Source organism: Fundulus heteroclitus, chromosome 2 (assembly GCF_011125445.2).
Source record: "Fundulus heteroclitus isolate FHET01 chromosome 2, MU-UCD_Fhet_4.1, whole genome shotgun sequence".
Taxonomy (NCBI): Eukaryota; Metazoa; Chordata; class Actinopteri; order Cyprinodontiformes; family Fundulidae; genus Fundulus; species Fundulus heteroclitus.
In genome coordinates, this window is record NC_046362.1 from 32,858,097 (window position 1) to 32,870,906 (window position 12,810).

The 12,810-nt window shown below is 38.6% G+C and overlaps 1 protein-coding gene across 4 annotated transcripts in view; it reads left to right on the top strand.

Annotated features, from left to right (window-relative positions):
- dgkzb (diacylglycerol kinase, zeta b) overlaps positions 1–12,810 on the top strand; it is a 97,822-nt gene that overhangs the window by 54,472 nt on the left and 30,540 nt on the right. For all 4 annotated transcript variants that reach the window (XM_021319049.2, XM_012867548.3, XM_036125547.1 and 1 more), the window contains 7 exons: positions 1,547–1,618; positions 3,653–3,769; positions 5,704–5,778; positions 7,206–7,307; positions 9,461–9,543; positions 9,748–9,808; positions 9,885–9,998. In XM_021319049.2, the coding sequence (XP_021174724.2) occupies positions 1,547–1,618; positions 3,653–3,769; positions 5,704–5,778; positions 7,206–7,307; positions 9,461–9,543; positions 9,748–9,808; positions 9,885–9,998 (624 nt within the window). The remainder of the gene's footprint in view (positions 1–1,546; positions 1,619–3,652; positions 3,770–5,703; positions 5,779–7,205; positions 7,308–9,460; positions 9,544–9,747; positions 9,809–9,884; positions 9,999–12,810) is intronic.

Sequence of the window (12,810 nt, forward strand, 5' to 3'; positions counted from 1 at the left end):
ATAGCTCCTAAAACTCTAATTCACTCCCTTTTTATTTCAGCTCTAAACTTTCCCTCCAAACTAGAACAGAAGGATCCTTTAAATTGTCACGTTTCCTATATAAAACACTGTAGACACGATGTGTGGCAACCAGAAGGTTCTGACACTCCTGGTTCAAGAATGCTTTGGATAAACGACTTCTACTCTATGCTGATAAAAGTATTCGCTCACCTGCTTTGACTCGCATATGAGCTTCAGTGACATCCCCTTTTTAATCCTTAGGGTTTGAGATGTTGGTCCACCTTTTGCAGCTAGAACAGTTGCATATCTTTATAGGAAGGTGGTTCACAAGGTTCTGGATTGTTTACGGGGATTTTTGACTTCCAGAAGCGCGTTTTTGAAGTCATACAAGAAGGTCTGGCTCTCAGTCTGCTCTATTTCATACCAAAGGTGTTGTGTTGGGTTGAGGTCAGGACTCTGTGCAGGACAGTAAAAGTCATCCACACCAGACTCTGCCATCCATTAACCTGACTCCGCCAGATAGATTTGCTCCGCATATCCATCTGGAAACCTTCCGTTGAAGTAATTTTGGGAAGGGGCGAAAATACTGGTTAGCTGATTGGGCTATGTTGGTGATAGACGGGCCATATAAACCAATCAGATCAACGAAGCATATGACGTACTAACAGCGACGACGAAAACACAACCACAAGCTCTTGCCGAAACCAGTCGGGAGAAGAGCAAAAACATCTTTTCCTCTGAGAAAAGCCTCCAGAGCAGTGTTTTGCTCTTCTTTCAGTGAAGAAATACTCTGTAATTCCGATAAAACTTGCTCGATAGCCACGCTAACGCTAGTTTCATCGGCTGAAGCCACCATGTTCTTTAGACTGAACTGTCGCGCTTCTCGTTGTGTCACACCTCAACCCGCCTCAAAGCCAACGCTGATTGGACGTTCGTTTGGTGAACGGCTCCAAATTTTCTTTAACGGAAAGTAGCCAGACTGATCTGCGAGTGAAACCTTGAAAGCTTGTGAGATCAGGATGGTCTCACGAGGCTAGCCATCCATATCTTCTTGCTTTGTTCACTGGTGGACATGTCATGTTGGAAGAGGAAGGGGCCATCTCCGAACTGTTCCCACAAAGTTGGGAGCATAGATCAAAATCTCTTGGTCTGCTGAAAGACTCAGAGTTAATTTCACTTGAACTAAGAGTCGAAGCCCGGTTCCTGAAAAACGATCCACCACCAGAATCCTGCTTCCACCAAACTTTACACATGACACAATGCAGTCGGAAAAGTACTGGTGTAGAATATGCTGGGTTTTCAGGCAGAAGCACTCTTTGAACGATTTACAATTTCTTTCCAGTTTTTTAGAGTTTCCAGTGTTGTTGATGTTCTGTTTCCACACACATTTATTTTTCAAATAAAATCAGATGAAAAAACATCACACGGATTTCTAAGACAGGAGATCAAGTCTGGATTTTACATTTTTACAGGGGGCAGTTTGGTGGTTTCCCAATTCCAGCTTACCCTTTAACGTCTCGCTGTGTCTCCAACATGTCATCAACAGGGCTTCCAGCAGAAGTTTACATTTCACAGCAAAGAGATCGTAGCCATCAGCTGCTCGTGGTGCAAACAGGCGGTGAGTTCATGTTAACAATAAATCATAAACCTTATAGCACTTTTTTTTAAAAAACGTTACAAAGTCCTTAACAAGATAAAACATACGAAAGACAATAATACACATGGAAATGCAAAAAGAAACTGTAAAAAGCAGGTATGAAATGAATAAAAGCTCATTTGAAAAGCCCTAATGGGCTTGGGGAGTAGGAGGCAAGGGTTGGTCTTAAGCCCCTTCCACACTTCCATCCTCATCATCTGGGTCAGGGTTATGTGTCAATAAAGCCAGAAATGATTTACTGGGTAAAACTGACCCAGCAATTTACCGGCTCAAGACCTAGTATCATGCCCGGTAATTTACCGGGACCACTCTAGCGTGAATAAAGCCGTTACATTCCTGGGTAAGGCACGCATTTACGTGATTACGCAAGACGTTCGTAGTCTTCGTTTAGCTCCGCCCCTGATGTCTGCGAGTCGCTTCTGTGACTGAGAAATGTTTACATTGATATTAACTAACATTAAAACCCAAATATAATTGACCAATTTAGTTCTAAGCAGGCATTTAAATCAAAAAGAGCATTCTTCTAATAAAAAAAAAAATTATGGGTGTCCCGATAAGTTTTTTGTTTTTTTTCCAAACAGAGTACTGCTGTTTAGATACTTGTTAATTCCAAGTACCGATACTGAGCACTTAATAAATTGGTACTTATTGATCACAAATAACTTAACAGTATCATTGACCGCTGAAAACGACTCACCATCAAGGCCGATGAATTCGGTTAGAGCTTCAATGATCTTCTCTCCTTCTTTTTCTTTTGAAGGGTCAGAAAACGACCTCTTGGTGTACAGCATCTCTACCTGGTATAGAGTGTATCTAGCCTTTGAGTTGCAATGTAGTCCAGGAGGAAAATTCTCATTGGTTCAGAGAATCTGGTTGCTTTTATGAGTATGAGTATGAGTACTTGACGCTGGTAACGGCCCCGATACCAGTATCGGTATTGGAACACCACAAATAGTAATAATAACAATAATAGATCACCTGTTTACTTTAGACTTATGCCATGTTAATTTTAAAATAAATGTGCATCTTAGAAATTACGATATGGATAGATATTTTCTTTAGCATCGATCAATCATTTAATCAATATATCGAATGTGGCTTGATTTATTGTTACACCCCTAGGGGGCGCTACAGGTAAGTTTTTACAAACCTGAAGGAGTCATTACCAATAGATGCAGAGAAATATCTGTTACTTAGATAAGATGTGAACCAGTCCGGAGCAGTGTCGGCCACAATGACTTAATAGAATAGTGCGCAGCGGAAATGTCAAGCAATACCAGAACGCGACAACCGCAAGCGTCTGAGTTCATCCTGATGTCATTCACAACTCTTAGAAGTGCCGTTTCAGTGGCGTGGTGTTTACATGATTTACATTTCAGTACAAAGACAATGCAAAGTGCTTTACATGATCAAAATATTGGAAAATAAAAACAGAATCAAAGCAAGTTGGAATAAAATGTAGAAAGGTGAATCTAAATAAAACACGGGAAAATGGAAGATCCAGATCAGTGGAGCATAGGAACTAAATGCTGCTTCTCCATGTTTTGGTTCTGGTTCTAAAATCATTTTATGATTGCTAAAATTAACAGCTAATTTAAAAATCGAGAGAACAGCATGAGATAAAGATTTCATAAAAAATTGGTAAAATATGTAGAGATAAACAAATCTTGTTGGTAAAACATCTAAAGACTATAGTAAACGTGATTTTCATTGTTCTCGTTAACTCGGACTGAGAAAGTGGATGAAATTACTGTCACTCTATATATTAAGGCGCCATTAAGTTTAGTATTCTTTAACATTCAACACTGGTGATGATTTCATGCGCCATAAATGTTGGTTGAAACAAATAAATTTACTTTATATTGGGTTTGTGAGGCTGAAATTCAAAACTGAAAGTTGACCAGTTAATGTAAACTATTTCACGCTCTGAGTCGTTTTTTTAACAACAGACTGAGGTAACTTCCTGTCAGCTGACTCTCTCTGTCTGCGTTTCAGTATCACAACAAGGTGTCGTGCTTCATGCTGCAGCAGATCGAGGAGTGCTGCTCCCTGGGAGCGCACGCCGCCGTCATCATCCCTCCCACGTGGATCATCAGAGTCCGCAAGCCGCAGGTTAGCACGCAGGAATCCTGTCGTCAAAGCAAAAAAAGTAAAAAACAGAGCAACTGGACTTGTTTTTCCGGAAGCTTTCTCAATTCAAAAAGTCTTGAGTAATGATGAGTGCAAGCTTTATACCATTGCCAAACAAAGGTAATAATGGCTTAGACAACATGCAAATTTAACAGAAACATGTCCACCCCTTAGTAATGGACGGTCGTTAAAGTCATTAAAGGCAGCAGATTGGACCGAAACTGGTCCACTCCTCTGTAACGAGGAGTCGTTAGGGTCTTTATTGGCCTGGCTTAAAGGAACGATGTTTTGATCACCCGAATGAGAGTGAGAGTTAAGGTGATGGTTGGCCGGAATTAATCCTATAGCTGTATTGTAAGTTTTTGAGAGTTGGAACCTAAGGCCCCCTCCTCTGTTTAAGGTTGGTCTTTCTCTCTTTACATAGATGGCTTCCTTCACTCCCCTTTCAAACCATCTGTCTTCTTTGTCCAAAATGTGAACATTTTGGTCCTCAAAAGAGTGTCCTTTGTCCTTAAAGGTGTAGGTGGACAGCAGAGTCTTGTCAGCAGAGTCTTGACCTCTGCTGACAAGACTCTGCTGTCGTCAAAGCGTTTACTGTCCTGATCTGGGAAATTACCCTCCACAAGTCTGCACAGTTCAAACCAGAGAAAGAAAAAGGACATTTATGTTTTTATTTTTATTTTTCTGATTTAATGTTAGGGCTGCATGGAGCTTGCATGTTCTCCCTGTTCTCTCCGGGTACTCCGGCTTCCTCCCACGGTCAAAAAACATGTTGGGTTAATTGGTCTGTCCTCATTGCCCTTAGGGAAAACAACCGTGCACACATACATTCACACCTGTGTACCTCGCTTCTCACCCAACGACTGCTGGAGATGTCATTAGTGCAAAAGTTTAAACAAATGTTATTAACTCTGCATCAGTTTGCACACAGAGAAGTTTCAGTCTATGGCTTTAAACTCCTCATCCACCTCCTAACTTTAGATTACATTAGATTCAACTTTATTGTCATTACACAGGTACAGACAATAGGCAACGAAATGCAGTTTAGGTCTAACCAGAAGTGCAATAGCAGCAAGTGCAGGATAAACAACGGTTCCATAAGTACAGGACATGGATATGTACTGAATAAATATAGAGATGGATACTATTATAAACAGAACTTTACTGATAGATTTGTCCTATGAGTATAATATATAGATAACTAGTATTATAACTAAATTTACAGCTAGATATGTACCAAATATAATATACAGGTGGATATTACTATGAGTAGAGTTTTACAGATATGTACAATAGCATAATATACAGATGATTGTTATTATAACAGTTTACATGTACTATGAATATATGTACAGATGGCTATTACTATAGGCAGAACTTGTTTCTCTGACCCAGCCTTCCCTGTAATCTTTTGAACTGGTCTGGATGAGTAGTTCTCAAAGCGTTCGCAGTGTTTCTTTTCGTACAGTTTCAGCACAGTATATAACAATTTGGAGCTATAAACTTAAGAAAACTGGATGTTGGAGATGAAGGGGGGTGTAAGGGCCAAATAAAACCTCTGTTCAGCAGATGAAGGGGACGTAAAAGTCCTGTCTGCGAGAAAGAGGTAAAACGTTGAGCAAAGACCTGACCTGATGGTGATCTCTCAGATAATCTACTGAATAATTGGTGGATTATTGGAATTAAACTGAGTTATTGAATTAAAAGCACAAACAGTAAAGAAACCGTGGATAAATATGGGCTCGATCCAGACTTTCCAACTATTGTTTTATTTCCAGCCGCCCTATTCACAAACTAACCTCAACTGTAAATCTTGCCTCATTCTTCATTGATTCTTTGATCTGATCAGTTGCTCAGAGCGTGGAGCAAAAGTCTCTGCTGCCGCTGATGGTTTTCTGTTCGCTCCATTTCTGCAGACGTCTCTGAAATCCAGTAAAAAGAAGAAACGGACGTCGCTGAAGTGCAACAAGGCGGCCAAGAAGGGAGCAGAGGTGAGCAGCTGACAGCTAAAAACGCACTTTATGTGTTGAGCCAAATGTTGGCTTTAAATAAAGCATTTATTTCAGAAATGAGATCAAACACAGTATTTTGCCCCTTGGTGGCCTTGGATGAAGTATTTTGGTTAATTAGACTTAGACAAACTTTATTGTCATTTTGTATGCACAGAGTACATACAGAACAAAATTTAATTTGCATACAGCTTAAGAAATAAAGTTATCACAGTGAACTCAGCATTTTGTCTCATTACGATTGTGAACCCTCCATTTTGTTCCATAGTGACTTTAAATGTAGAATTTTGTCTGAAAATGACTAGGAATGCAGCAATTTATTAATTTACAGTTAACACAACGTTTTATTTCCTAAAGACCGTAGGGTGCACACTTCAGTAAGGACACTAGATGCTTAATTTTGTCCAGCAATAACATTGAATGCCATTTTTTGTTTCTTAATGTTAAAAAATCTTTTGTTCCTAAGTGGCATTGGATGTAGTGTATCGTTTGGTTATGACAGTGGTAGCTACATTTTGTTCCTCAACAAGATTAAATGCAGCATTTTCTTCAGTGATGACATTTAAATGTAATGTTTTGTTTGTTGATGACATCAAATGCAGAATTGGCGCCATTGGATGCAGCATTTCATTCAGTTGTGACCCTGAACTCAGCATTGTGTTTCAAAACGACAGGGAATACAGCATTTTGTTCAGCAATGACACTGAACACGTTTTTTTTATTTTTTATTTTTTTTGTAAAAAGAGAGAAAAAAAAACCCTGACCACAATTTTGTAGTTATAACATGACTGCAATTCATTTAGGGATGAGCCTAAACTTAGCATTGTGTTTCATAACAACAGTGAATGCACCGTTTTGTTCCATAGTGGCATTAAATGCGCCATTTTGTTTACCTGTGACTGTAGTTCTAAATCTTGCATTAAATAATACTACGTATTTTTAAGTGATGTTATCAAGGCGTTGCTTGTTTTGTACCTGTAATTCTCTCTTGGTTGGTTTTGCTGTTCTTTTTATCTCACTCTCTCTGGAAGTGTAGAAGCAGACGTTATCTTGTCCTCTCCCTTTCCTCTATTCTATTTTTGTCACATTTTCTCCCTTTTTAAGCATCTTGTCTCATCTTTTTTTCTTCCTTTGTCTCTCTTTTACCTTTAAGTTTTTGTCTATTGAAAGTTAAATATGAAATAATATCTAATAAAGCTTCTTGCATATATAAATCAAGCAGAGCCCTGTGACGAAAGCAGTAATGTAAAGTAAATTTGTTGGGCTCTCTTTGGGATTAAGACAGCAATCCTTAATGCTACAATAAACGCAGCATTTTGTTTCACAACCAAAGTGAACTCTGCATTTTGTTCCTTAACAAGACTAAACGCAGCATTTTGTTCAGTAACTCTCTTCCTGTTGGCTCTCAGGTCCAAGATGGCCGCTGGAAGCCCTTCCTGGTCAAGCCCCTCCCCTCCCAGCTCATGAAGCCCCTGCTGGTGTTTGTTAATCCAAAGAGTGGCGGGAATCAGGTAGTTCTCCAAATGTGTTGCTGAAAGTTACATTTATTTGTTGCACAAATTTTGATACAACAAAACAGTAAAATCCTCAACTGTAGTGCAGGGTTTTACAACAAAACTTTGCTCTACAGTTGAGGATTTCCTTTTTACGCCATATAAATAGGACGATAAAGTAGATCTTGCTATCTGTAGAGGTAGCATGTTCTATTCAAGATGAATGCCAAGGACCCACAGCTCACTGTTGAAATTCTGGAAATTCTCCATTTAATAGAAGAACAGAAACTGAGCTGTGGAGGTGTGGATCTGCTGATGGAGATCCAGACAAAACAGATCAGACGTAATTTGTTGCAAGCAAAAAACTAATTTTTTAAATGGAAATAAAAAGAAATACTATCCAGAAATTAAACTTTGGAAACTTCTTTATATTAAAAAAATGTTTTGGGAATAACTTTGCTGTTTTCTCAGGTTGTATTTGTAAACAATGTTCATATTTTCTCTTTTTCAAATTTTCTTTTCCAAACTTTTTTGACAGTTATATTTTCAAATGTATTTTTTTATTTCTCTTTTTAAGATTGAGTTTTAGGAATTGCATTCTTTTCAAATTGCGTTTTACAGATTACGTTCTCTCCACTTCTTCTGGGGCCGGGCTTTCCTCTGGAGTGAGGAGTGAAGGCGCATTTCTATTGGTCTGCATGGACGTTAGCAACATTTTTATTGGTCAATATTCACGTCAAAAGCGAGAAGTGAAGAGAACGTGATCTGTAAAACGAAATTTTAATAGAATGCAATTTGTAAAACTCAATCTGAAAAAGAGAAATGTGAAAAAAATATTAAGTTAAAAATATGAATATCTGTTAAAAAAAAAAAAAAAAAAAAAAATATATATATATATATATATATATATATATATATATATATATATATATATATATATATATATATATATATATATATATATATATATATATATATATATATGTGTATATGAATTGAAATTTGAAAGAAAATGCAAATAAATATATGAAAGAGAAAACACCTAAGTTACTCTCAAAACCTTTTTTGATTTTTTTTAAATTCTGGATTGCATTTTCTTTCAAATTTCAATTTACAAAAACAATGTAACAACTCAGAGGAAATGAGCTGTAAAGCACGGAGGGCTGTGGGGTGAAGGTTTTTAGACATTTTTGCACAACTTCTTATTGCAGCAAGGAATTTAGAAATTAACAACAAGGTTTTCAATCAGCTCAGATCCAAACAGTCTGAAGTTCTGAGTGAGGGTTTTTCATTTTAAAGGTATAGTGGACGATCTTCTTTAGGCTTCCAGTTCTGGGGGGATTGTCTCATTTAACGGTTGTCCCACATGCCGATCATTGTGAAGCGCTCACGTAACGCCGTTGTGCGTGCACGTAACTTGCTAGTTTCCTCCTGCTGCTCATGTTTACCTTATGTATCCGGTTAGCTTCGGTTTCAGCCGTTCATTGTAGCTCCGCTGCTCTCGTCGTATACTTTGAAAATGGCCGTGAGTTGCAAGAAGCAAACTGTCTGACATGTTTATGAGAAGAAGGCCTCAGAAGAAAGAAATAATAAGACCAGAATGTATTTAGGAGATTTTTCACACGATGGTGGAAGAGCAGGTAGGATGGTGTTGCGCGTGCACAGTTATTCAAAATTAACTCGGGTGTTTATGGAAAAATCTGCCACTATATCTTTAAAAGTGCATAGTGCAAGTTTTGAGGGTAAACATTATTTATTTTCTTTCCCATACATGACCTTAAGATGCCTCTATTGATTGGATTAATCCGTTCATGAGAGAGGGACTCGGGCCAAGGCCTCAAGGTGTAATGCGCTCTCGTTCCCCTGGCTACTTCGTTGAGTCTCCACTGTAATCAACACGTTAGCAAGAGAATATGAGCTAACTTCAGTATTTATAGCTTTCATACCTCAAAGGACATCACGCCTCTAAACAAAAGCGCCCTGCAGTCGCAGCGGTATTTGGTTTTCCTCTTCTCCCATACAAGTGCACAACACTGGTGTCATTTCAACTTGTCACCAGAGGGGGCAGACTTCTGCAGAAGTCCTGGAACTTGCGCTATGCTCCTTTAACTATCCGACGGAAAGTGTCATACTTCTGAGCTGGAACAATCTGCTTTCTTCTTCTTCTTCAGGGAGCGAAGATCATCCAGTCGTTCATGTGGTACCTGAACCCTCGGCAGGTTTTCGACCTGACCAAAGGAGGACCCAGAGAGGGGTAAGGACACGTCCCATATGCAGGAGTCTTCCTCATTCCCACTTTTGTCCCCTTTTCTGCTGCTCCTCTGCTTAAACTTTTCTTGCTCCTTGGCGCATCAAACATCTCTGCAGATTTTATTGTTCCCAGATGTGATCAGGATCCAGTTCTCTGCTCCTGGATCAGTTCCCGTTCTCTTTACTGTTTGCCTTTGTTTCCCTGCAGCCTGGAACTGTACGCCAAAGTTCCCAACCTGAGGATCCTGGCCTGCGGCGGCGACGGCACGGTGAGTTTAAGCCCGTGGCAAATCAAACCGAAGTTACACGTCAGATCCTCGGGTCACATGACGTCCGTCTGTTCAGGTGGGATGGATCCTGTCGGTGCTGGACCAGCTGAAGCTCCGCCCCCAGCCTCCGGTCGCCATCCTTCCTCTGGGGACGGGCAACGACCTGGCCAGGACTCTCAACTGGGGAGGGGTGAGTCCAGTCGTTTCACACCGGCTGGAAACTTGAGAGCAGCCACAAATGTTTAGATCAGGGGTGTCAAACATACGAACAATTTAGTCCGGCCCTGTGGCTAAATGCATTATCATTATATATATATAAAAAAAAGGGTTTGTTTCCCAGTGTCCTGTCTGGCAATGTGGCAATAAGATGCCACAAAGAGCTCATCAGATTTGACTTTCACAAGTGGACAAGATAAAAGGAAGAGAATGATAAAACAATTATTGAAAAAAACATCATCAAACTTCATTTAATTGAAAATATGCAGTTCCTATATTGTCCACGAGGGGCGCTGTGTTTTAATTAGCAGATTAAGCTTCAGGTGTGGGAAAATTCAAATCATTTCTTAATTTTTATCTGTTTGATGTATTTTGTCATGCAGGACAGTGTTTTTAAGTTCCAAAAAATGTGAATAAATGTTTTTTAACATTGTATAATCACTGTGATCAGTTCTTATGCATAATGCACAAGTAAATGTTTAACTGAGTAAAAGTATTGTTGAAATTGCACATACTTTTCTTAAAAACGCTAAGGTTATTCATAATATATTGTGTAAAAGTGAAATTAACTTAATATAAAAATCAACAACAAGTCCACATTTATGAGTTCTATTTAATCTTGCAATGAGTTAACTCGTGTGGCCCTCTTGAGATCAGATTAAGCTGAATGCGGCCCTTCAACCAAAATGAGTTTGACACCCCTGGTTTAGATGTTTAAGTTTTTATTTCCCCTTTTCATCCGGAGAATCCTGGTTCAGAAACTTAAAGTACTTCTTGATTTTGAGATCATACAAGTTGCTAAATGTTAGAAAGTTCACACAGTATTATGACCTGAGGAAAAAAAAAAACTAAAATTCGATGAAAAAGTGGATTTTTAAGGCTTTTTAGCTTAACCTCCTGAGACCCTGCGTCCACATACGGGGACATTGCATATTTGCCTCTCTGCCTCTAATACTTAATTTTTTTCAACTTTAACCCACTGGCCTCATTAGTAGACACTCCCAGCATCCTCTAGTGGTAACATGATAATACTACACTCATTTGAATGAAAACAAGATGGCGGGGATTCCAGTGAAAAGCTTCTACAACAACTCTCGTGACAAAAATGGCCAAGGTAAAAATCCAAATAATATTTCATGTTTGAAACCAGTGTTTTTATGCACAATTATATCTTTAGCTTCAAAAGACATGCAAATTTGAAAAAAAAAATCTACAGTAGCAAAGCACAATGTCTGTAAAGATAACGTACTCATTTGAGGACATCGGGGCTATATTTCGTTATTGATTGTGCCATGTGGTTGGATAAATGTGGGAAAGTTTACAGATATAAATGGTTGTTGTAAGTTATATTTCATCCCATATTTTGATTAGATGAATATGGAAATATTTAAAACTTTTCACAAGTATAATATGTTCTTGCTAGTAGTAAATTTTCCAACCAAAAAATTAGCTTGCTAGCTAATTTTTTGGTAAGTCTATATAGACTAAATAGACCAGTAAGTCTATTTTGGTTATCCAGACTACTTTTTACAAAGGTTTTCTGTTACTTGGCTATATATATGGGTAGCCATCCCAGTTGCATGAAATACTCTTTGAAATACCTTCTTAGTCCTTTGTTTTATGGCCAAATGTCTGAAATAAACTGGATTTATATGTTTCAGCCAATCATGTCTTTGTTGTGTCATTTGAGAATATAGACCCAGTGTCCTCATATGAGGACATCATTTTTTTCAAAAACTATTTATGGCATCATGACAGAGTTTAGTTTTTAAACTTATTAGGTCTTACTAATCCTATGTAACTTGTAAATTCATAAAACAAACTCCAAATAAAAGCTCGGGTCTCAGGAGGTTATGGCTCATAAAAAATTTTTGCTTGACCGATGACGTAATATGTGTGTAGGCGTTGATCTGTTGACATGGTAACAAGATACTTCCTGGTTGCAAACTCGCTTTCTCAAAGACAAATAGACGGATTAAACATGGCTAAAAAGTGTGTGGCTTATGGTTGGTCAAATACCAAGAAGGATAATGTCTCTTTACACACATTTCCGAACCCAAAAAGTCCCGGTGTTGTGCAAAATTCAGTTCCCCAGTGAAAATCTGTTCCTTTCTGTGTGGGAGCTGCAGCCAGAGAGGCGGGGTTTCACGGCACTTCTGATCGGTTTCTCGGAAAAAAAACTCATATAATCATGTCAAGATTGTAACATTCAGTTTAATCGGCAGCTGTTTACAAAATTGTAAAATAAAAATAAATAGGCAGCTGAAATGTCCATATTCTCTCCTCTCGTTCACTACCTCTCTGCACGGCGCTGCTGTGCTGAGAGGTAGTGAACGATGCCAGACAATCGAGTTTCAACGAGTTGTTTCCGTGTTTAAATCCGAACAGTCAGCCATGACCGCGATTATGAGCACCGATTCCAATTATACATTAGCAAACCATTCCATTTATTCTCCTAAAATGTTTTTTCTCAAACTTACCCGAGTCGTAACAGACGCTTGCGCTGTCTTTCGTGTTAAAATCATCACTTTGTGAATCGCCATCTGAACTTCTCGTGGTCTACTTCATTGAACTCTCTGTAGTGTAACGCCCACAAACTACGCCGAGGGACAATTTTAAGTCCTTAAAAAAAACTTTTAACGGCGCAATCACGATCTTAATGCTACATTTTTTGAAAATATGGTCACTAATGCATGTATTTCCGAGTTGGTCGATCTCAGAATCAAGAAGTACTTTAAAATGTAGGAACTTAAAAAACGTGTGTAGAAATGTCCATAAATAGGGAG